This window comes from Bos indicus x Bos taurus, chromosome 6 (genome assembly GCF_003369695.1).
Source record: "Bos indicus x Bos taurus breed Angus x Brahman F1 hybrid chromosome 6, Bos_hybrid_MaternalHap_v2.0, whole genome shotgun sequence".
Taxonomy (NCBI): domain Eukaryota; kingdom Metazoa; phylum Chordata; class Mammalia; order Artiodactyla; family Bovidae; genus Bos; species Bos indicus x Bos taurus.
This window is the reverse complement of record NC_040081.1, coordinates 67,777,074-67,803,237: the sequence shown is the minus strand read 5'-3', so window position 1 is coordinate 67,803,237 and position 26,164 is coordinate 67,777,074. Positions and strand designations below refer to the sequence as shown.

Below are 26,164 nucleotides of genomic sequence, written 5' to 3'. Positions count from 1 at the left end.
GGGTTCTCTATAATAATGTGTCACCATCATAAACCCTCCCTCTGACCAAAGCCAAAATTAGGAGTCCACCTTGACTCCACTTCTGCCTTACACTAGGACAGAGATTAACTCATCTCCCTAATATCTGCCTTGCCCCGTTCCAAAGTTGTATGGTTTTTAGCTAGGTTTAAGAGTATCAAGATTCAATATTGCAGCACATCTCGGTGCTCTATGATGACCTAGATGGGTGGGATGGGGGTAGATTAGGAGGGAGGTCCAAGAGAGAGGGGATATATGTATGCATATGACTGATTCACTTCACTGTACAGCAGAAACCAACACAACATTGTAAAGCAAGTATATTCCAACGAAGAAAATTTAAACAAGAGAAGCAATCTCACACAACATTGTAAATAAACTATATTTCAATTACAAAAAAAGAAAAAAATTAAATATTGCATCTCTCAGGCTTCCCAGGCGGCACCAGTGGTGAAGAACCCACCTGCCAATGCAGGAGATGTAAGAGACGAGGGTTTGATCTGAGTCAGAAAGATCCCCTGGAGGAGGACACGGAAACCCACTGCAATATTCTTGCCTGGAGAATCCCCATGGACAGAGGAGCCTAGGGGACTACAGTCCACAGGGTCACACAGACTCGGACACCACTGAAGCGACTTAGCACACACGCACGCACACTGCATCTCTCAATTTCCTGAACAGTGAGATATGGCCAATGACTAAATTCTAATCAACAAAATGTAAGTATGAGTGTTGGAGTTTGTCTTAGAGATAACTTGTATATGCTCCTGGCCCCTTATCCCTTCCTCTATCTTGCTAACTAGAACAAGGATGTGGCCATCTTGGAACATGAAGCAAACTTGGGAGTGGAGCCCTTGTAATGTGGAGCCACAAAATAGAAGGAGCACGTTCTCAATACCCCCTAGTACCATACTTGCAGTAAATCACCTGCCCAGACATTCACATAGAGAAACATACCTCTTATTTAAGCCACTGTCATTCTGTTTTCTCACATACAGAAAACTCTCATCATGCCATACTCTCTCACCTGTCTCTCTACGCACTTGATGGATAAGCCTTTTTGTTTGCAGATATTCTCTCAAGACAATGAACTAAAAAGAGACATGTAAAGGACCAAGAAATGTACATAGGGCTTAACTAAATATAACAATTACATTTCTCATTATAAATTAATGCACTTGGGACTTTCCTGGTGATCCAGTGGCTAAGACGCCTCGCTCCCAATGCAGGAGGTCCCAGTTCGATTCCTGGTTAGAGAACTAGATTCCACACGTCACAGCAAAGATCAAAGATCCCAAGTGCTACAACTAAGACCCAGTGCAGCCACAAAAATAATTTTTTTTTAAAAGATCCATTGCTATTTTTAAAAAAATAAATAAAAATAAAATGCTGCATTTAATATTCTAGTGTATATATATCTCAAGGATTTAACTGTCAGTTTCCCAGAGCATGATTATATCTGGATACACCAACAAATTCAACCATTTGGGACCTGAACAGATAAGGACAAACTCAGTGTCATTTAGTGACACTGATCAGCCAGCCTCTCTATATGACATATTATCTTCTACCCTCATCATGATTAACTTGCACAATGTGGCAGATTGTATTTTCTAAACATGGCTACAGTAATCCACCTTCCATGTAATATTCTTATGTGAATTTGACACTCACCTCACCAAGAGATGGGGTTTATGTTTTGTTCACTTGAATGTGAGCAAGCTTGTGATGATGAGAGACATGATCCTATATGACTTACAAGGTCATACAAGACACTACAGCTTCTTCCTGGGTCTCTTGGGACTCACTTTTAGCACTCAGCCATCATGCAAGAAAGAAGCCCAAGAAGGCTATAGAAAAGAACCAGGACTCTGAGTCCAAAGCCAGAGCTGAGCTCCTCGTCAAAAGCCCCACCAACTTGCCCCTTATGAGTCATCTGCAAAAGGGCTCCTCCAGTCCTCAGTTGAGCCATCTCTCTGTGTGCCGCAGACATGAGCTATCCCCACTGGGTCTTGTCCAATTTGCAGATTCATGAGCAGAGAGATGAATGCTTTTTAAAGCCAGTATGTTTTGGTAGTTTTCCATGCAGCAGTTAGATAATCAAGATACATATTAAAATGTTGGGTTGGGTTTTTTGCAACCTGAAGAAACATCACTTTATTTAAGAAACCAGAACACCTAATAAGGTTGTGTTACCTTCACATTGCCGTGTTTAATGAGCTGTAGATAATCTCTGGAACCAGGTGCTGATGTGATATATCCCAGAAATATCACTTGCTCAGAGCTATTTTTCAGTAGTTTTGAAACAGCAATAGCTTGAAGTTTCCTGTCGAGGTCATCTCTGAAAAAATGCCAAAATATACCTTTTTATTGCATGTGAAAAACAATTTAAAAAAATACTAGGTACCTAAGTTCCCAAATAATATCTTCAAACAGTGTGCAAACCCAGAATAATTCGTATTAGGACACATTAACTTCAGTTCAGTTGTCGCCCAGTCATGTCTGACTCTTTGCAACCTCATGGACTGTAGCACACCAGGCTTCCCTGTCCATCACCAACTCCTGGAGCTTGCTCAAACTCATGTTTATCGAGTTGGTGATGCCATCCAACCATGTCATCCTCTGTCATCCCATTATCCTTTTGCCTTCAATCTTTCCCAGCATCAGGGTCTTTTCCAAGTAGTCAGTTCTATGCATCAGGTGGCCAAAGTACTGGAGTTTCAGCTTCAGCATCAGTCCTTCCAATGAACACCCAGGACTGAGTTCCTTTAGAATGGACTGGTTGGATTCCTTGCAGTCCAAGGGACTCTCAAGAGTCTTCTCCAACACCACAGTTCAAAAGCATCAATTCTTTGGTGCTCAGCTTTCTTTACGGTCCAACTCTCACATCCATACATGACTACTGGAAAAACCACAGCTTTGACTGTTATGCAAATGAGCAAGACAGCTATTGTGCTTCAACTGAGCAGCTGGTAAAATTTTGACTAAGAATGATATAACCTTTCCCCACAGATCATTTGGAATCGAGTAGATCTAAATAACTAAAAGCAGCATTTGTTCAACTTTTCATCAGAGGAAATTATATTAATAATCTTAAGACCTGGTCATTGGTATTAGAGCTAAAGATTAGTAGTTTAAAAAAATCAGGAGTAAGAGGGAGAATCCTAATATTCACAGAACACACCAGGTTTGTTAACCTACTCAACTCTTTCAACTGAACACTTTCTAAAAGCCTCCACAGCTCTCCTGGTCAAACACTAGCTAAGCAGCGGCTTTTATTATGTTGAGCACTCTAAGCGTGTAACTGACAATCAGGCAAGTACCTCAAGCTTTCGGGGGGTTATCATCAGTGTGGGGAAAAATAGGGACATCACAGTTGGTATGATCCAGAGAGGAAAAGTGAAACCACTCTAGGCATTTCAAACAAAGTGAATTTAATATAGGGGATTGGCTACTAGGTGACAGGAAGCCAAATAGGACTCAGTGAGGCAACTGGAGTTGAGTGAGAAATGACTACCACCTCGAGGGCCAGAGGGACAACAGGAAGAGATGATATTCCCAGAATCCACAAGCTGGTACTAGCTGATACGAAATGGTACTATGGAGAAGGCTACTTAGAAGAATCTGCTACCATTGAAGGAGGAGTTGGAGCCACAGTGGAGACTCAGCTGCTGCCAGAGACAACAAAGAAAGCAGAGAGAGGGAATGAGAAATACTCTATCTCCTCCCCTCCTCCAACCCTCCAGCCTTGCATTAGTGCATTACATTGGCTCAACCTATTCAGAAGCCAGAAGGCAACAGACTATGGGAAATGTGGTTTCCAGCAATCTGTAGCTGGAAGGGAGATGAAGCAGGAATGGATCCAAGCACAAACAGGCAGCAGACCAACACAGGCATTTAGAGAATAAGACAGCTAATGTGCACACTCAGTTGCTCAGTCATGTCCGACTCTTTGCGACTCCATGGACTGTATAGCCTGCCAGGCTGCTCTGTCCATGGGATTAGCCCAGCAAGAATCCAGGGGATCTTCCCAACCCAGGGATTGACCCCATGTCTCCTGTGGCTCCTACATTGGCAGGAAGATTCTTTACCACTGAGCCACCTGGAAAGCAGGAGACAGCTAATACATCACTGTTAAGAAACAGCAGTGGGAAAGGAAGATAGAGATCACCAAGGACTGAGAAGATTGGAGAAAACTCACTGAAGTAGAAGACAGGTCTAAACTTATCCATTCTTATGCACAGACAGCTGAGCACTATCAAAAGATGTCTCAAGAAGTAGAAGAGTGAAAAGAATGACCATTTGTTGAACATCTTTGCCCAGATCCATTGCCAACTCTTCTCTATACCCTGGAGGCTGATCCCAGCAGATTTCATCTCATGGGCTCCCTTGTCTGCTAATTACCAGTGAGGTCTGGTCAAGTGAAGGCACCAGCAGGAGATGAACAGGTAAGGAAGAGAGAGAAGTTGGGATATTTCTTCTCCAGGAGCTGCATTCTTCATGCCTGGTGGCCCTTTTCTGATTCAAGATCAAAGAGGGCTCTGGGAACACAATATCTCTCTGTCCCTTCAGCCCTAAGTATCGTAATGATTCTCCACTGTTAACTAGTGTTTGAGTACCTTAGCGTCTCTTACCTGTTCCCCTGATCCTTCCAACATCTTTGTAAGTAGTCCCTTCATTAGGTCTGCAATGAATTCTGTTCCTTTCACACCCGCAGCCGGGATTCAAATCAAGTCTAGAGCCTACCAAAGTTACTGCTCCACAGATAGAGTTTTCATTCAAATATGTTTTAGCAATATATCACTAGAAAATAATCTATGAATTTGGTTTTACATTTTCTCAGGAGATAAATTTCATCCACTGATAATAATTAAAATGTGTATGTATATATAGGTATAAAGGAAGAAGGAGGAGGGACTAGGAGAGAGGGAGAAACAGAGGGCGACTGAATGCATGTTTTATATTTCCTTATCTGTTGATGTATAATCAGCCCAATAGCCCTATAATGTGGGCTGAAAAAAACTGATTTTATCTGATCTTCAGAGACAAGAGAAATATAACTCACTGAGTTTACCTTACAACAGAACAAAAACTATAACTACAGACTACAGGTTCTGTATGGGTTTGTACATTTGTTCTTCCTTGTACATTTCTGCCTGTTATAGGGGAGGAAAAACACACAATAATTAAGTGGTGACTCAATTAATTACCTAAAATAATACCAATTTTAGTTATGGTGTATACCTAAATAATTAAGGAATGCCACTGTTTTCTGTTAATTGGTTGTAAAAACATTTGTATAGTCGGTAATTTTAGAAATCCCACTGAATCAGCTGATAACATGCATAAGCATTTTGTAATTCATTCTTAATATTAATCTGATTTCATGTTTATAAGCCATAATCACTAGAAAGTGAAATCCTTAAATATTTATTCAGAATAAAAAATTTTATGTAGTGTTATAGAAAACAGTGGCAAACAGAAATATGTAATGATGACTTTACAAACTATTTGAAGTGTGAACTTTCTCGTGTCACTTGGGCATGGACAAGAGCCAAGGCTCTAAGGGAAAAGACTGCACCGAGCACTGTGCTTGGGACATGACAGATGCTTGATTTGTGTTTGATAAATAATCTTTTAAGCTGCCCAAGGTACCACACATTTAGAGGTGTCCAATTTAGTTTCATAAGAATGGCCAGTATTAACTGAGCAGTGACTCTAGTCATATACTTTTCATGATAAAACTATTCATAAATATATCCTATTTCATTCCCACAAGAATCCTCTGAAATAGGTAGGATTATTGCTCCTAATTTAGAAAGAAAACTGAGACTTGGTAGTTAACAAATTTGGTGACGGATATACCTTGAATTAGGATTCAGACCAGATTGTCTGATTTCAGGTTCTGGAGTTTCCTGTTCTTTGCCATTTAACCAGACCACTTCCCTCCCTGAAGTGACAGCTCCGCAATAGATGTTTGTTCTTATCATTACCTCTGTTGTTGTCATCATTATTAAATCACGAGAGTAAGCTAGCAAGCAGAGGTATATTGTTAGTTACAGAGATTTAAATAGATGGTTAATAGAGTTAGAAAAGGTAGTTCTTCTGTGCTCTTTTCCAAACAATTTGAGGGCTGTCTTTTCGTTTTCTCTTCCGTCTCAAGTCTATTCTTCACATTTCAGAGGAGGTCAGAAGGATTAAAGGAGACAGCGGGGGGAAAGCAAAGGGAAAAGGGGAAGGAGTGTGTTCAACTATTTCTTAGGTTGAGACCTTGCCAGCTTTAAACACAAAAATGCCTATTTTTCAAAAGATAAACCCAATTCAACTGCAATTTAAGCTCAGTGGAGTGATTGCTGAATGCCTATACTTGTGACATGAAAATTGCTAGGAGAAACAGAAGGCATTTCTTTAAACAGTTTTTTACAGAGATATGGACTGTCTATACCATCCATGCTCCAAACACCTTCTCATTTCTAAGAAGACCAGCAAGAGTCCAATTAGCAAACAGTCCCCATTAATCACATTTGAATGGCTGGCTTATATTATTTATGCTCTGACTTTATTTCAGAAAATAGTCAAGTGTACTTTCACAGATGCACATAACACTGTGAGAAAAAGAAAGGCGATAGGAAGTGAGGATAGCAGACATGCTCACCTTGTTTAGGTGAAACTTACAATACAACAATATTCGGGTTTTTTGTACTATTGTTGTTTTAGTCTCTAAGTCGTGTCTGATTCTTTGGGGACCCATGGACTGTAGCCTGCCAGGCTCCTTTGTTCATGCAATTTCCCAGGCAAGAACACTGGAACGGTTTGCCATTTCCTTCTCCAGGAGATATTCCTGACCCAGGGACCAAACCCACATCGCCTACATTGGCACTGAGCCACCAGGGTAGCCCTCTGCTGTACTGTAAGTTTCATCCAAACAAAACAAATCTGGCTGCTACCTTTGTTTGTTGTTTTCCAATGTTCTCTGTGTCACTGTAAAGCTCTGTGGCCTTTTGTGTCATGCAGATAGACAACGCCCATTTGCCATATTTTATAGCACTAAGCACTTCGCATGTATGTTTTCAGTGACTATTAAAGAATGTTCAGTATTGTTGTTAGTCACTCTGTCGTGTCTGCCTGTTTGCAACCCCATGGACTATAGCCTGCCAGGCTCCTCTGTCCATGGGATTCTCCAGGCGATAATACTGGAGTTGCCATTTCCTTCTCCAGATGTTCAGTATGGTAGAATATAAATTATATACTTTTATCTTGGCTTTAATAACAATGTTGGCATTATTTGTGATTTATTCAGTGCTAAGCCACTGGTTGTGAATGTTATTCTTTGTAGATAAAACTCATTCCCCATTCCTCATGTCTCCTTGGAGGGGAACCAACTTAGAAAACCATCTTGGCCTCTCTCTCTCTCTCTCTTATCCTTTACTTCTTGGGAGGATTTTTCTAATAAATCAAGTTTGGAAGAATGAACTAAGAACGCTTGTCTCAAACCCTTCCTATCTCTTCTTGGAACCTGCCAGTTTGCCAACAGGGAGTTTTCTTGTGTTATTCTCTTCACTAAGGGAGAGTGTGACAGGGCGGACTCTGTCCTTGCCTCACGGTTCTGCTGCTTTGGGGGAGCTGGCATCATGTATTACTGGAGGGATGGATGTATTAGCAGGTCCATGTGGGCACACTTAAGCTGTGTTGTCCAAATAGGTTTATCAGAATCAAAAGAGACGTTGATCTCCCTGCCAGATTCCTCTGCCTACCTCTCATCTGACTGGAGACATGACAGGTAAAGGAATGTCCTTTAGTACCTCAAATCCCTCTGGTACTTCCAACTGGAGTAATCCTTAGAAAAATGGAATTCCATCTTTCTGTAGTCTGGTTTACCATGGGTTTCAAGCACTTGCAGGCTCTGAGTTAGGTCTACCTGATTCCTGCGTGTGTGACCCTGGTTGGATAAGTCATCTAACCTCTCAGTTTAGTTTCTCTGTTAAACGGGACTATGTACTGTTATACAATATGTAGATTAAATACAACAGTGCGCTTAGCACAGTGCCTGCTCAGTCACTGCTGGCTAACATGGCCATCACCGCTGTCTTGTACACCGTTAAGGACTGCAGGCATCTCAAACGTTTCTGTGCTTGATTTTTTTTTTTTTTTCCTTTTTTTTGGCCACACCGTGCAAACTTGTGAGATCTCAGTTCCCAGACCAGGGACTGAACTCAGGCCCCAGAGGTGAAAGTCCGGAATCCTAACCATTAGGCCATCAGGGAACTTCTTGTATGCCTGATTTTTAAAACCAAAAAAAAACACCCAAAAAACAAACCCAGAAAACCACTCTGAGAATAATAATTTAAAAAAAAAAAAAAATAAGAAAGGTCAATGCATGGAAATCAATGTAATGTGTTAATAATATTTTTTGGCATTTGTGCACTACGAGAAAAACCAAAGAAACCCACTCGTGATTGCCAAAGTGGGTCACAACAAAATCCACCGGTTTGTTGGAAACGTTGACAGTCAGCGTGATGGCTGGTGCAATTTCGCCCTCTGGCGACGGAAGAAGGTGATGCTCCGATTTCACAATTGGGTATCTTGACAAAACCATAATCCTGCATTTGAATGGAAAGAAACGTGTGCATCACTATTGGTCCCACCATCTCATGCCAACAGAACTAAGAATATGTGTTCTTAGGGATGCTCACACTTCAAGCATTTCACGAGGGGCATTGAGAACAACAGTATGGCGAAGATGGATGGGACCTTCTGTAGAACGAGTCACTGCAAGAGGACCATTCAGCATGTCTCACTGTGCCACCAGGCACAACACTGTCAACTCTGTCTCATAAGTGCCCTGGAGACACGAAAAGGGCGGGATTAGGGCCACACAAATGGACACACTCCATCTTACTTGCATTATTCCTCTGGCAACTGATCTGCATAAACAATTCTAACGTTAATCAACACATATAGGAATGCACAATCCTGCCAGCCAGGACTCAGAGCAGCAATTTACAAAATTAGAAATTACAAATGGTCCGATAAAGATAGGAAAACATGTCCCACCTCACTCTAAGTCAGAGAAATACACATGGAAAGGGCGACCAGAGCTCAGACCTCAGCCGGCTTCTCTTCCCCGGCTTCACACACAGTCTGTGTGGCCCCTCGTGAAGTTTCTCTCACAGAACCATCTCTACAGTGATGATCCTGAATGCACCTGCCCAGCTTCTGCTGTCCAACTCGGCCCTCCAAGCTGCCCACAACTGCCTACTGGACATCACTTGACTGTCCCAGGGCATCTCGAACTTAGCACAATCCTGCTGTTCACCTGGTCATTCCTGTCCCATTAAATGGCATCATCTCGTATCAGGGACTCAGGTAAAAAACCCAGGTGCTGTCCTTGTCACTTCCTGACATCTAAACCACCAGGAAGCCCTGGGAATTCCCTGATGGTCCAGCGTTAGGACATGGTTCTCTCACTGCTATAGGTCTGGGTTTGATCTCTAGTCAGGGAACTAAGATCTCACAAGCTTGACCAAAAAAAAAAAAAAATCAAACACAAACCCCCCCCAAACCTCCCAAATCAGGAATTCCTGTCAGCTCTGCTCCGAAAGAGCTCCTGAGTGTGCCCTCTTCTCCATCTCCACAGCTCCCACCGTCATTTCTCACCTGTGTTAGCACCTCTACTTCATCACCTGTCTCCCTGCTCCCACTCTTGCCCCCAAAAATCTGTTCTTCTAGGAACAGCTGGAATGATCTTCCACACACGTATACCAGCTCAGACCGCTTCCATGTTTAAAATCCTCCAGTGGTTTTCCATCAAAACTGAGTTAAGTCAGTGCTAAGCATGGCTTATGGACCCTGTAAGACCAAGGGCCTACTCCTGACCTCCTTTTTAACTAGTTCCCCCTAACCCCCGTGCTCAGGCACACCACACGTGATCTGCCTCGAGTCCACACTGGCTCCTCCCACAGCTGGTGCTAGTCCTCCCCATCGTGGGGTGGGCAGAGAGACCCCTCCTGACCACGCTGCCTTCAGCATCATCGCCCACTGCCCTGCCTACCCTGCCACTCTCCTTTTCTACATAGCACTCACCACTATCTCAAATTATCTTATATATTTCTGTGTGTACATGATTATTTTCTGTCTCATCACATGGGAATGTAAGCTCCATGAGGACGGCATGTGGGGCAGACACGTTTAGTGCTGTAACCTCAGCTCCTACGTGGAATGGTTTATAATAGTGAAGAACAGAAAATATCCAGCAACAGAGAGGCTACTGAAACAATGATGGAATATGCCTATCTTCAGCACCTCCTCATCCCCCAAGAAGCATCACTGGGACATACTCCTAGGGATAAAGCATAACAATATCAACTGTCCACTCCAAGCTTATGCTGACTAGTCTTTTATAAGTGCAGGATTCATTATCAAGGTACACTCACCCCCAAGTGTGATCCCGTGCACTCGGACCAAAGTCGGTGTAGAAACCCAACTTCTCCCCTAACCACATGGTCAAATCATTGTTTCCAATATAGGGCTTAGAAGCATCACTCTCCAAAATTGTTATGAAATCTGCACCTGTTCAGCAGGGAAAAAATGGACGTGGTGATTAACCACAGCAATGTAAAAACAGTTATCAAAACTTGATTCTTGTAATCCCAAACCTTTAGTCATAGATCAAAAAACCAAGTAATTCCTAATGAGTTACTAAGGTGAACTGGCTCAAATCTGAGCTAAAAACATACTTACCATATTTAGAATGCATGGGACACCTTGTGGAAATGGGGGAAAAGATCAAAACATAACTTTGCTAAATTTTCAAATATTCACATCTTTTCCAAAATTTCAAATATGCTTAATGCCTTTCTCAAATATCTAATTTATGTTCGGAAACAATATAGTATACAATAGTGTTTTATTCCTGGGCAAACACTTCCATGGTACTGACACAGAGGTGAATTGATTCAGATAGCCTGGTTGGATGTGCTGCAGAAGCCTGTAATCAGTACTAAATGATTAAGGGCCCAATAAATTTCTTAACAGCATTAGAATCATACAAACCCTCAGCTATTTCTCAGAAGACAAGCTTATCTTTAGGAATAACTCCACGCAAGAGACCTCTAGTTGATCTAAGAGCCAAACACCCATATATTTTAAAGGAGGCTTCATCCAAAGATCGGAGAAGGCAATGGCAACCCACTCCAGTATGCTTGCCTGGAAAATTCCATGGGCGGAGGAGCCTGGTAGGCTGCAGCCTCTGGGGTCGCCAAGAGTCAGACACGACTGAACGACTTCACTTTCACTTTTCACTTTTCACTTTCATGCATTGGAGAAGGAAATGGCAACCCACTCCAGTGTTCTTGCCTGGAGAATCCCAGGGACCATGGAGCCTGGTGAGCTGCCGTCTATGGGGTCGCACAGAATCTAAAGCAACTAAAGACAGGACTAAAGCGACTTAGCAGCAACATCCAAAGATGAGCGCCTCAGGGAATGGAAACAAGTAAAACTGGCCCTCAGTCTCTTGAAAGCAATTTGCTTTGCAAATAAGCATCACTGCACCCCATTCTGCCTTTTAATCTGACGGTTTTCTGGTCCTCAACAGCAGGTTACCAAGGGACAGGAGCCCCCAGCAGGGGCATTTCCAAGAGCAAAGGCATGACAAGACTCTCCTGCAGACACCCGGAATGAGACCTTGTCCCAGAATCACTAATTGCTTTCAAGCAAACACAGATGTGGTTACAGAAGCTTCATCCTCCCATCCTACCTGGTGGTAGCCACCCATCAAAGTAAAGCCTTTTTAAGAGATTAGTCTAAGACCCAGCAAATCCTCCTCCTGTTACTTATGATCTTGCACAAAATGAAAGTAACAATAATAGTTTCTCAAAGCCTGAAATTAATTTCAGTACAACTTACCCGTTTGATTGAGCAGTTGAGCTGATCTTTCTAGACTAGACCATCCGTCATTGTCAAAGCCAAACCTGAAAGGCCAGATGGCAGCAGAGACCTCTGTGGCTGGTGCCTGAGGAATTGTTTTAATGATAATTTAGGAAGACTGAACAATGGCAGTTTCAGTGAACCACTTTTCCACCTCTCTTTACCAAAATTCATTTTTCAGGAAAGGAATTTTCCAGCATTTCCCCACAGCTAATGCATAATCAAGGCTTCCCTGGTGGCTCAGATGGTAAAGAATCCACCTGCAATGTAGGAGACCTGTGTTCGATCCCTAAGTTGGGAAGATCCTCTGGAGAAGGGAATGGCTACCCACTCCAGTATTCTTGCCTGGAGAATTCCATGAACAGAGGAGCTGGAGGGCTATAGTCTGTGAGGTTGCAAAGAGTTGGACATGACTGAGCGACTAACACGCAATGCATAATCATAAGGAGATATTTGCTAGTTTGTATTTCAAATCCTGAAAGATGATGCTGTGAAAGTGCTGCACTCAATATACCAGCAAATTTGGAAAACTCAGCAGTGGCCACAGGACTGGAAAAGGTCAGTTTTCATTCCAATCCAAAAGAAAGGCAATGCCAAAGAATGCTCAAACTACCGCACAATTGCACTCATCTCACACGATAGTAAAGTAATGCTCAAAATTCTCCAAACCAGGCTTCAGCAATACGTGAACCATGAACTTGCAGGTATTCAAGCTGGTTTTAGGAAAGGCAGAGGAACCAGAGATCAAATTGCCAGCATCCGTTGGATCATCGAAAAAGCAAGAGAGTTCCAGAAAAACATCTATTTCTGCTTTATTGACTATGCCAAAGCCTTTGACTGTGTGGATCACAATAAACTGTGGAAAATTCTGAAAGAGATGGGAATATCAGACCACCTGACCTGCCTCTTGAGAAACCTATATGCAGGTCAGGAAGCAACAGTTAGAACTGGACATGGAACAAAAGACTGGTTCCAAATAGGAAAAGGAGTACATCAAGGCTGTATATTGTCACCCTGCTTATTTAACTTATATGCAGAGTACATCATGAGAAACACTGGGCTGGAAGAAGCATAAGCTGGAATCAAGATTGCCAGGAGAAATATCAATAACCTCAGATATGCAGATGACACCACCCTTATGGGAAAAAGTAAAGAGGAGCTAAAAAGCCTCTTGATGAAAGTGAAAGAGGAGAGTGCAAAAGCTGGCTTAAAGCTCAACATTCAGAAAACAAAGATGGCATCTTGTCCCATCACTTCATGAGAAGTAGTTGGGGAAACAGTGGAAACAGTGTCAGACTTTATTTTGGGGGGCTCCAAAATCACTGCAGATGGTGACTGCAGCCATGAAATTAAAAGGTGTTTACTCCTTGGAAGGAAAGTTATGACCAACCTAGATAGCATATTAAAAAGCAGACCTTTGCCAACAAAGGTCTGTCTAGTCAAGGCTATGGTTTTTCCAGTAGTCATGTATGGATGTGAGAGTTGGACTGTTGAAGAAAGCTGAGCACCAAAGAATTGATGCTTTTGAACTGTGGTATTGGAGAAGACTCTTGAGAGTCCCTTGGACTACAAGGAGATCCAACCAGTCCATCCTAAAGGAGATCAGTCTTGGGTGTTCATTGGAAGGACGGATGTTGAAGCTGAAACTCCAGTACTTTGGCTACCTCATGCAAAGAGTTGACTCATTGGAAAAGACTCTGATGCTGGGAGGGATTGGGGGCAGGAGGAGAAGGGGACGACAGAGGATGAGATGGCTGGATGGCATCACTGACTCGATGGACATGAGTTTGGATTGACTCCGGGAGTTGGTGATGGACAGGGAGGCATGGCGTGCTGCGATTCATGGGGTCACAAAGAACCGGACACAACTGAGTGACTGAACTGAACTGAACTGATTATCATAATAAATTTGTGAGTTTCTAGGTTAGGCTTGGAAGTTAGGAGGAATGTTGGGAAAGAGATATTTATAGCAGAAAAAAATTAGAAACAACCTGGCTGTTGTTTCAGTAGGAAAAATAAGAAAATGAATGAAAAAAAAAAAGATCATACATATGCTGTAGTACTACTCAGCCCTAATGAATGATTTAGGGTTGGGTTACCCTTGTATTAGAGAAGAAAGGGGTCACAGAAGGATACACAGAGTCCTTTACCATTTTTGCAGAGTTGCCTGCCAATTCCACACTGGCAAGGCTGAGGTTCAGGAGCACAGCACCCTCTGAAAATTCCTCTTTTGAGTCCATGGGCCCAGTCAAAGAATGCGGTACCCAACCCCAACTATTTCAAACTAACTCCAGCTGACCAACAGCATGGATCCCATGAAAAAGTATGGCCAGATTAGACCAACTATACTATCACAACTGAGAGAAACAAAGTGGAACATAAAAATTCAGGTTGAGAGAAGAGTGAATGCTGCCTCTTGGCAGAGGAGGGCTACCACTTCTAAGCAGCTCGGTGTGCCACAGCAGGCCTCTCATGTCTATACAGGAAAGAGGACTCCATTTAGCAATGTCCTATAAAGAGAATGGAACCATCAGCAGAGACTTCCAGAGGCATGATTACATTCATAAAAAGTTATACTTTTTCACATCACTACATACCTATGATTCACTCTGGCTTTCATCACTCCAAAACCTGTTATTCCTTCATTATTCCCATGCCAGTAAATGTTGCCACACTCCATCCAGTTGCTCAAGCCAAAAGCATAGAAGTCATCCTCTATTCTTCCCTTCCCTTTATCCATCTACATCTAATCCATCAGCAAATCCTATCAGCTCTACTTTCAAAATATATTCTAAGTCTATCCACTCCTCTCCAATTCCAGTACCATGGCACCCATCCAAAATTCCAGGGCCTTTCTCCTGGACACCAGAAAAAGCCTCATAACCTATCTCCCTGCTTCCACTCTACAATCCGTCAATCCATTCTTTACAAAGCAGCCAAATTGATAAATATAGGCTTCCAAGGTGGTGCCAGTGGTAAAGAAACCTGCCTACCAATGCAGGAGATGTAAGAGATGCTGGGTCAGGAAGATTCCCTGGAGGTGGGCATGGCAATACTCCAGCATTCTTGCCAGGAGAATCCCATGGACATGGGAGCCTGGTGGACTATAGTCTATGGGGTCACAAAGAGTCTGACACAACTGAATTGACTTAGCACACATACACACACACAACACATATACATATATATCATATCATATCACATCTCTTTGTGCGAATGCTTGAAATATTCAGGTGGCTTCCACTGCAAAAAAAACTAACATCAGAATTCCTTCCTGTGCTCCATAGGCCCTATGATGTGATCTCACTTGTGTCCCCATCCTCATCTCCTGCCACGCTTCCCTTTGCTCGCCAAGATTCAGCCACACTGCCCACTCTGATGCCCTTCAAACACTTCAAGTCTGTTTCCTTTCCATTCTTTACTTGTGTTCCTTCTACCTGAATCCATTACTCCTAGCTCTCTTATCTCAACTCAAACGTCACGTCCTCAGAGCAGCCTTCTCTAACCACCCAGACCAGTTACTCTCTACTCCATCATCTTACATGCTTCAGAGCCACCTGATCTAAAGTGATAGTCTTTATTTACTCCTTCCTCTGAAGACCGTCTCTCTCCCCAGTTAGAATGTAGACTCCGTGAGTTTACATTACCATGACAGCAGGAATCTTGTCCAACTAGTTTACCTCATATCCCCGATAGCAGGCACACAAGAGACATTCAATAAGCATTTATCAAATAACATTCATGTATCACATGAATTAATCAATGAATGAACTAATAAAAAAAAAGGTATTAAATCTAAATGAAATGATTCCTTTTTAAAAGAACCCTTTGCTGACATTGGGGATCTTCTTCTAATTGACATCTTGTTACAATAATAAAATTAACAATTGAAGGGCAGAAGAAAGAGACCATGTAATGAACTATTTACTTTTTAAGGAATAGTTACTGAGTTCTGAGTATGTACCAAGTACTCTGTGAGGTGCTGGACTTACAAAGCTAAATAAAAGAGCATGTGCTTCATCCTCACTATAGCTTTTTAATTAATCGGAAAATTTGCCTGATAACTCAGATTGCTAAAATTCAAAGTTAACCCTCAAATGCTGTTTCTGCCAAGCTATAATTCTAACTGCATTATGAAACATATCAAACTTTTAATCAGAGCAGATGGAAAGCATCACATTGCAATGACTTACTCTTGCTTCTGCCCATCTGCCTATAAGAGTAAAGGACAATAAAACATCAAACTATAGACAAGAGAGGAAAGGAAGAGACAGAAAACTTCCATGACCCATCAATACCGAGCATAATCCACAAAATCTAGAATTATCTTTAAGATTTTTCTCAAAGAATCATATATGTTGCCTTCAGAAATATGTACCAAACAGTACAAAGAAGCCCACTATAAAATAGTTTTTTATCTCATAGTTTGGATATGTTAAGTCATTGAATGACAACAATAACTTTATATAACAAATCATGATGAGTTTAAGTCTAATATATGGGTCTATCCTGTCCCAGGAACCTAACTTCATAAACTAGTTCCACTATGTTATCAGCCTGTGATCTAACGGTTTGCTGTTGCTGTTTTTGTTGTTGATTAGTCGCTCAGTTGTGTCCAACTCTTTGTGACTCCATGGATTATAACCACCAGGCTCCTCTGTCCATGGGATTATCCAGGCAAGAATACTGGAGTGCATTGTCATTTCCTTCTCCAGAGGATCTTCCCAACCCAGGGATCGAATACTTGTCTCCTGCATTGCGGAGGATTCTTTACCACTCAGCCAATGGGGAAGCCCAACCTAAAGGTTAAGAATGTGGAATCCAGAGTCCTGACGTCCTCAGACCCAGGCCTAGGGTTCAATCATAATAGTGAAGTGTACAAATGCATGCATATACATAGGCATCATTTAAAATTCTATATCAAAACTTTTAATTACTTACCCCTTTGCCCAATTTCTTCTCATAGGTTTTATGCCGTAGTCCTAATCCCAACAATCCCACACCAACAAGCAGCCACAAAACTGAACAGAAAACAGAAAATAATTGTTTTGAAGAAATTGAGACATTACTTTGCCAACAAAGGTCCGTCTAGTCAAGGCTATGGTTTTTCCAGTGGTCACGTATGGATGTGAGAGTTGGACTGTGAAGAAAGCTGAGCACTGAAGAATTGATGCTTTTGAACTGTGGTGTTGAAGAAGACTCTTGAGAGTCCCTTGGACTGCAAGGAGATCCAACCAGTCCATTCTGAAGGAAATCAGCCCTGGGTGTTCTTTGGATGGAATGATGCTGAAGCTGAAAGTCCAGTACTTTGGCCACCTCATGAGAAGAGTTGACTCGTTGGAAAAGACTCTGATGCTGGGAGGGATTAGGGGCAGGAGGAGAAGGGGATGAGGATGAGATGGCTGGATGGCATCACCGACTCGATGGATGTGAGTTTGAGTGAACTCCGGGAGTTGGTGATGGACAGGGAGGCCTGGCGTGCTGCAATTCATGGGGTCACAAAGAGTCGGACATGACTAAGCAACTAACTGAACTGAACTGAAGCGTATTTTTAATAGTTTTAATGAAATTATTGAATTTATTAGCCATGGATTTTATGTAAAGGGGAAATGTCTATTTCGTGGGTTAATTTTCATGTTTGACATGCATATATAACCCATACTTTAACCTCAGACATCAAAGAAGCTTTGCTAAAAACATTCCAAGAACCATGAAAATAAAATAAATAAATAAAATAAAATCATAAATATATACAAGAAAACAATTCTCCATGAGCAGGAACCATTGCAAAAACACCCTGCAGAATCAAGCCCAAGATATTTCTTATATTAAAATTTTTAGAATCCAAGACTGAATGCCAAAGAATTGATGCTTTCAAACTAATGGTGCTAGAGAAGACTTTTAAAAGTCCCTTGGAGTGCAAGGAGATCAAACCAGTCAATTCTAAAAGAAATCAACCCTGAATATTCACTGGAAGGACAGATGCTGAAACTGAAGCTCCAATGAAGCTGATACGAAAAACTGATTCATTGGGGAAAAAAACCCTGATGCTGGGAAAAGTTGAGAGCAGGAGGAGAAGGGGGTGACACAGATAAGATGGTTGGATAGTATCACCGACTCAATGGACACGAGTTTGAGCCAACTCTGGGAGACAGTGAAGGACAGGGAAGCCTGGAGCACTGCAGTCCATGGGATCACAAAGTCAAACATGACTTAGCGACTAAACGGCAACAATAATGCAGTATATTGGGGCTTCTCTGGTGGCAATAAAGAATCCACCTGCAACGCAGAAGACGCAAGAAACGCAGGGGACTCCAGTTCAATCCCTGGGCCGGGAAGATACCTGAAGGAGGGTATGGCCACCCATTCCAGTATTCTTGCCTGGGAAATCCTGTGGATAGAGGAACCTAGCAGGTTACAGTCCATAGGGTCTCAAAGAGACATGACTGAGTATGGATGGGTGTGTGCTAAGACAGTATCTGCAAATGTTATACATTCAATAAACATTTTTATTTAATCTAGTATATTCTGAGATGAGTCAGACTGAATAGTAAACTAATTTGATATTTGTTTCTTCTCATCAGTATTCCAAATACTAACATATTTAATTTCCAAAAAAAGGAGAACAAGAAACAAAATAAATAGTCTCTATTTCAACAAATATTCTGGAAATCCTAGTTAAATCTACGTTAGAAGTGAAACAAAACTAACACAGAGTACTTATGGTTGAAATGATTCAATAATCAGAGATCTCTTTTAAAGTATTTCATTAAAAAAAAAAGGTATGAACAACATGGGCAAAATGTTAATAATTGTTGGAACTGGGTTAAAGGGTACCTGCGGGTTCATTATATTTTTTAAGCTCACATGTTTGAAAATTTATATTTATAATAAAATGCTTTTAAAAATAAAACAAAACTATACTCACAAAGTTTCACGTATTTTTCACTCTCTCTGAAAAGGACTTTAGGACTGTTTTTTGTTTGAAAATGAAAATCAACTCTTTTCTTCTGACCCAATAACATATTCAGCCCAATAATTACCATCACAGTCCCTGTCAAAAAAGAAAGATGAATATATTACATTTTGATCTAAAACTATTTCCAGTAGCAAATTCCAGAAGCCTAAATTCCATTTAAATGGATATATCCTGAAAATTCAGTTACTGAGTTATCTCAGTACCTAAGCAATTACTCCAATATTACTTTTAATTATTAGGATAATCATAAGAAATCAGGAAGGGTTCTAGAAATTAAGCTGTACATTAAAAGACCCCAATCTTTCTTGATAAGGGGCTTCTTACAATTTCTTGAGTATTTCCTAGAAAATACCAATATTAGGTTGGTCGTAGTGTTGGTCACTGACTATTGATTGTCCAGGGAAGGGTGGGACAAAAAGAAAGTCATCTTCTGGACTGCCTCAGGGACTTGGTCTTCTCCACCAAAGGGACCATATGCACCGAGTTGAGGAGCACAAGAAGAGGATACTTAATATGAAGAGTATTAAGAACAAGAAGAGGTTCTTAATATGGCAGCATTCATGGCCTGGATTGTGTGTCCAAGCAGAGGATGCGTGCTGGAGCTCACACTGGGCCAAGAAAGACGAGCTCAACGGGGATGCATTTCTATGTAGCTTACACATGAAGTCTGCATACTTGTAACATTGTATATAATGAGAATTAGAAACAGAGGTGTAAGTGAACAATATGTAAATTGGGGAATGTCTGGTAAAAGATGCTTAGGTGGAAGGCTAAAAAAAAGTCACGTGCAATTAGTAGGAAACAGCAGGAGAAACCTAGACAATACATTTATAACTAGTTTCTGATCTAATAGATTCTTTACAATGGTTATTCAAAGCTACTCTGAACTTTACCGATGTTCCTCAGTTTCTGTGGCCTTATCAACATAATGTCACTATTACTAAAAAGAATTCTTAGTTATTTGAAGCTGTAATAAAGCACTATTTCTGCAATTCCATAAGTAGTGAGAAGGAACTCAAAACGCCTGTCGCTCATAACATTCTAAGAAACAAACGTATGTTTAGAACAGCTCTTACTTTTGTTCCATTGCTCCACATGGCAGACCCCCAAGCAAGCTGGAGTAAGAAAAAAAGCAGGGCATTGGACAGGAAGATAGAGCAGGACAGAGTACACACACCTGAAAGAAATCAGAAGAAACACAAGTTCGCAAAGCCAAGACTATCGCGGAGGAAATGCAGCAGTGTATGTCTCTGCCTGGGTTGCAGCTCTGATATCTACCAGAAATAGCAAATCCTCAAAAGTTGCTTTAAAATATACCTCTTCCAAACCGGCCTGTCCTGGCAGATGTCTAGCTCACAGAGAAGAAAGTTTATGTGCAAATGCACAGAGTGGTTGGATATATTCCACGGGCACAAGGGGGACTGACAGATGAGCACAAGTAGAAGCCCAGACTCCTGTGTAGCATCCGCCCCGCCATAACTCCCTAAGTATTTGTCTAATGTGAGGTGTGGTGTTTCCCCCACAACACAGAAGCTCCAGGTGGGCAGGATTCTGTCTCTTAAGTCTCTGGTACCTAGCACTAGGCCTGGACCACAGTAGGTGCGTGATAATTTTTTTTTTAAATTTTATTTTATTTTCAAACTTTACAATATTGTATTAGTTTTGCCAAATATTGAAATGAATCCACCACAGGTATACCCGCGTTCCCCATCCTGAACCCTCCTCCCTCCTCCCTAATTTTTTAATGAATAAATAAACAAGTAGAAAAATGTGTGAACAAAGAACTGAGTGTTAGTTGCTCAGTCATGTCCAACTCTTTGTTGGACAGCCCATGGACTGTAGCCCACCAGGCTCCTCTGTCCATGGAATTCTCCAGGCAAGAATACTGGAGTTGGTTGCCATTTCCTTTTCCAGGGTTTATCTTCCTGACCCAGGGATCGAACCCAGGTCTCTGGCATTGAGGGAAGATTCTTTACCATCTAAGCCACCAGTGAATCCCTTATTAAAATATGTTTTATCTCCTCAATTTTTCAAAGATTTTATCTTGGAGGCATTGGACATGTTTTACTTAAAACTAAAATGACAGGCAATATTTGATCTGTGTCTGCTTGGTACATATCAGTAATTTCATTACAGCCAGAAGACAGTTTCTGAAATGTTAAACTGAGCTAAGCCTATGAAATTTTAATTTTGGTATGTAAGGTCATAATCATTGAAATGGAAGATATATACTCTATGATTTTATCATTTACATTTCACTTATCATTTATCATTTACACTAAGATTCACATATGCAAAAATCTATTTTATTGGTAAAAAGAGGGTAAATAAAAACCATATAAAATTCAGGAGAACCAAAAAAACATACTTCCTATATACATATTTACAAGCCTACCATCAAAATAGCAATGTGAGCACCATGTGCATATTTTTTTCCTTACATATCATATAATACAGTGTTTCATGGACCTCTTTTACACCTTATTATGGTTTAAAGTTGGTTTTTTCACAGCTATTTATTTCCAATGGCTTCCCACGTGGCTCAGTGGTAAAGAAGTCATCTGCCAAGCAAGAGACTTGGGCTCAATTGCTGGGCCCCGACAATCCCCTGGAGAAGGAAATGGCAATTCACGTCAGTACTCTTGCCTAGAGAATCCCATGGGCGGAGGACTACAGTCCATGGGGTTGCAAAGGAGTGAGACATGACTCAGCAACTACACAACAACAAATTTACTTCCAGGGCCTTTGCAGTAATAAATATTACTGAACGTCATCGATGAACTAAGAAATTTTTTCTTTTTTTAACTTACATTTTTTAAAAGTCCCAACCAGGGATTGAATCTGCACCTCCTGAAGTGGAAGTAGGGAGTCTTAACCACTGAACTGCTTGGATGGTCCCAAGAAATTTCTTTTTAAATAGTAATTTAGATATTCCTCTAGTTTTTTTTTTTTTTTAACCAAAAGAGTCTGTTTCAATAAAAAAGGCAAAATCATCCTATTTATTCTAATCAGTTGTGTAAAGTGCATATCCCAGTCAGTCCTGAAAGGAATGTTTGAGTAGTGACTTGAATCCAGACCTTTCAAATGTACTCACCCAAAAGCACATCAGATCTTTCTCGAGCATACACACCTCCTGGGACAAATTTAAAAGCCGTGCACCAGGCACAGAAAAATACTTCTAGAATATAAAATATCATGGCAGTGGTCATGGCTTTTCCAGGGCTTGAGCCTGAGCTAATAAGGTGTCCAAGCACTTGAGGCCACACAGATGCTGTGAAGAGGGCAAGCACACAGCCAGACACAGCGGCTGCCCACGTGGGCAGGTAAAGGAGTCCTGCTGCCGAGGTCGCTCCTGTTTGTGAGACAGAGAAAGAAACCCAATCAGACAGGAAAGCAGTAATAGCCTCTTCCATTTTCTTAAAAAAAAAAAAAGAAAAGAATAATAAGCTTATAGGATGACCACTTTATAGCTATTTAGAGCCAGAAGGGACCTCAGAGGGCATGCTGGTTCAATTTCTAGACTGATGAGAAACTAAGGTCTTGGCAAGGTTAATACGCTTTGCTTAAGGTCACGCAGCTAGTTACTTGCACAGCTGGAGGTGGAATGTAGGTCCAGAAAATCTCAGTCCAGTGCTAGGTCTTTGAGAAGAGCAGTAGAAGAGAAGAAGGCATTTTTAGGTTGTGTTAAGGTTCGTATAGCAAAAACTGAAAAAAACATGAAATCATCTGAAATACCAAGAATATGTTAATTTAATTTAACCAGCCAGATCTAGGACATTAGAAAACAGGTAAAGTCAGGGTAGTTTCTGAAACATTTTTGTTAAGAAATTTTCTAAAGCAGGTTCCATCCATTTAAATGCTGCCTGTCAACCCACAATACATAAACTGACCTTCTCAATCTCACAGTCGTAAAAGAAGCTGTGACTGAGATTGCATTCCTGGACTCACTGCTTTATAATTCTGCAGGCAGTTCATTCATGCACACATCAGCCTCTGAGGTGCTGGGGGGCTGTGGATCTGCCTGGTCCATTGGAGGCACTTAGTAAATGTTTGCTAATTCATTGAGCCAGATCTGAAGGAATATGACCTTTCTCCATATTCCTATGAAATCGGCTTTGAGATGGCAGCACAGCACTCCATTTTGGAGCCATCAATATAACGCCTTTGCACAGAATATGACATTTTCTAGACACAGGACATTTCCATCAACATTACATATAATAGACACCCACCCTTTAAGGACGTCTACAGCAGCCTCTGACTGCTTGGGGCAAGAATTCCAGGAAGAGGATCCAGCCTGCTTCTTAGCACCCCATGGCTCTCGTCCAGCAGTAAGCCCCACCCACACCATCACAGGACGGTTGCCATGTGACTGTCCTTCCCCACTTCAAAAAGAACACTCAGATGAATGTGAGAACCAGGCTGCAGGGCCCGCCACAACCCACAGATTTTAATTCCATAGTTAGGCCTTAAATTTTTTAACATGATTATCTTAATAACAACTTTTTTAATTTGAAATAAACAAATATAAAGCCTATTCACTGCAGAAATTTAAGAATGCAGAACTGTAAAGAAGCAATTAAGGATCACCTAGGACTGAGATAAGACGATCCCAGCTAATACGCCTATTTATTTCCCCTATGTCATTTTCTGCATATATACAGAAGTATTTTTACATAAAAAAATGAAATCAAGCCACATATTAAGGATTATAATCTGCTTTTTGTGGGACATTATATCAGGAACTTTTTTTCATATCAATATTTTTCTTCTAAAACATGTTTATATATATATATATACTCTTCCACTGGATAAATATACAACAAAAAATAAACAATCATTTTCCTACTGATGGCCATTTAGAAAGCTTTCAACACTGTGAGGAACATCTTTCTTTGTCAATTAATCTCTCACTACATCTCTGATTATTTCCTTAAAATAATTCTTAAAAAGATTCTTAGAAGTACAACTACAGCATCAGCAGGCAAAAGGATTTTAAAGCGTCAGTACTTGTCGTGCTTTCCTGAGAGGTTACAGCAGTTCCCACTTCCTCCAGAAATGCTACCAAAAGCATTTCTTTCTAAAAAGTTTTACCAAATTAATGATGAAATTTATAGCATATTTTGATTTTCATTTATTTGATTATTAGTGAAGTGAAGTCACTCAGTCGCATCTGACTCTTTGCGACCCCGTGGACTGTAGCCCACCAGGCTCCTCCATCCATGGGATTCTCCAGGCAAGAATACTGGAGTGGGTTGCCATTTCCTTCTCCAGGGGTCTTCCAGACCCAGGGATCGAACCCAGGTCTTCCGCATTGCAGGCAGATGCTTTTAACCTCTGAGCCACCAGGGAAGCCCTATTTGATTATTAGGGAGGGGGAATTTTTCTGTTTAACAATTTAAGTGAAAGTGAAAGTCACTCAGTAGTGTCCAACTCTTTGCAACTCCATGGACCATTTAGTCCATGGAATTCTCCAGGCCAGAATACTGGAATGGGTAGCCTTTCGCTTCTCCAGGGGATCTTCCCAACCCAGGGATCGAACCCAGATCTCCCACATTGCAGGCAGATTCTTTACCAGCTGAGCGACCAGGGAAGCTCCAAGTTTACCAGCTTACAATGACTGTTTCTCAAAAAAATGAGTCCTAATTAGATATTTTAATCTATGACATTGTTGCATCTGTCTTACTACAAAGAAGGGAAAGAAAACCTTTCTTCAAATTACCCTTGACAGTGATCACTTTCATTTTTAATTTCATTTCTATTTTTAAACAGGCTACATATTTTTCAATCCACTAAAATTGTATTTTTAAGGTTATAAATTCAAAACCCAAAAATCTGAAAGGTGAAAAAGAGTCCCTCTTGTCCCCTATGAGTTCCCCTTAGTGAAGGCGACCAATGTTAGCATTTTCTTTGCCATCCTCCTGGAGACAGTCTGTGCACAGGAAGAAAAAGGCATATGTGTGCATTTTCCTCCCTTTTTGTACACCACTGGGAGCATATGATACACTGTCACTTTGCCTGTTTCTCTTAACCATGTAGCTTAACTGTGTTTTGTTTGAGGCTGAGTCCTCCCAAATAAGAAGTGGAGAAAACCACTAGACCATTCAAGTATGACCTAAATCAAATCCCTTATGACTATACAGTGGAAGTGAGAAATAGATTTAAGGGAATAGATCTGATAGACAGAGTGCCTGATGAACTATGGATAGAGATTCGTGACATTGTACAGGAGACCGAAATCAAGACCATCCCCAAGAAAAAGAAATGCAAAAAAGCAAAATGGCTGTCTGAGGAGGCCTTACAAATAGCTGTGAAAAGACAGGAAGTGAAAAGCAAAGGAGAAAAGGAAAGATATACCCATTTGAATGCAGAGTTCCGAAGAATAGCAAGGAGAGATAAGGAAGCCTTCCTCAGCAATCAATGCAAAGAAATAGAGGAAAACAATAGAATGGGAAAGACTAGAGATCTCTGCAAGAAAATTAGAGATATCAGGGAACATTTCATGCGAAGATGGGCTCAATGAAGGACAGAAATGGTATGGACCTAACAGAAGCAGAAGATATTAAGAAGAGGTGGCAAGAATACACAGAAGAACTGTACAAAAAAGATCTTCACAACCCAGATAATCACGATGGTGTGATCACTCACCTAGAGCCAGATCCTGAAGTGTGAAGTCAAGTGAGCCTTAGGAAGCATCACTACGAACAAAGCTAGTGGAGGTGATGGAATTCCAGTTGAGCTATTTCAAATCCTGAAAGATGATGCTGTGAAAGTGCTGCACTCAATATGCCAGCAAATTTGGAAAACTCAGCAGTGGTGACAGGACTGGAAAAGGTCAGTTTTCATTCCAATCCAAAAGAAAGGCAATGCCAAAGAATGCTCAAACTACCGCACAACTGCACTCATCTCACATGCTAGTAAAGTAATGTTCAAAATTCTCCAAGCCAGGCTTCAGCAATACGTGAACCATGAACTTCCAGATGTTCAAGCTGGCTTTAGAAAAGGCAGAGGAACCAAAGATCAAATTGCCAACATCTGCTGGATCATGGAAAAAGCAAGAGAGTTCCAGAAAAACATCTATTTCTGCTTTATTGACTATGCCAAAGCCTTTGACTGTGTGGATCACAATAAACTGTGGAAAATTCTGAAAGAGATGGGAATACCAGACCATCTGACCTGCCTCTTGAGAAACCTACATGCAGGTCAGGAAGCAACAGTTAGAACTGGACATGGAACAACAGA

General features: G+C 41.2%; 1 protein-coding gene across 3 annotated transcripts in view; it reads right to left on the bottom strand.

Moving 5' to 3' along the window:
• Positions 1 to 26,164, bottom strand: part of CWH43 (cell wall biogenesis 43 C-terminal homolog) — a 52,598-nt gene that overhangs the window by 10,794 nt on the left and 15,640 nt on the right. For 2 of the 3 annotated variants that reach the window (XM_027544479.1, XM_027544481.1), the window contains 7 exons: positions 22,017 to 22,274; positions 18,872 to 18,997; positions 16,885 to 16,964; positions 11,923 to 12,028; positions 10,452 to 10,587; positions 8,469 to 8,618; positions 2,215 to 2,359 (listed from right to left, as the gene is read on the bottom strand). In XM_027544479.1, the coding sequence (XP_027400280.1) occupies positions 2,215 to 2,359; positions 8,469 to 8,618; positions 10,452 to 10,587; positions 11,923 to 12,028; positions 16,885 to 16,964; positions 18,872 to 18,997; positions 22,017 to 22,274 (1,001 nt within the window). The remainder of the gene's footprint in view (positions 1 to 2,214; positions 2,360 to 8,468; positions 8,619 to 10,451; positions 10,588 to 11,922; positions 12,029 to 16,884; positions 16,965 to 18,871; positions 18,998 to 22,016; positions 22,275 to 26,164) is intronic. The other variant, XM_027544480.1, reaches the window with a different exon arrangement.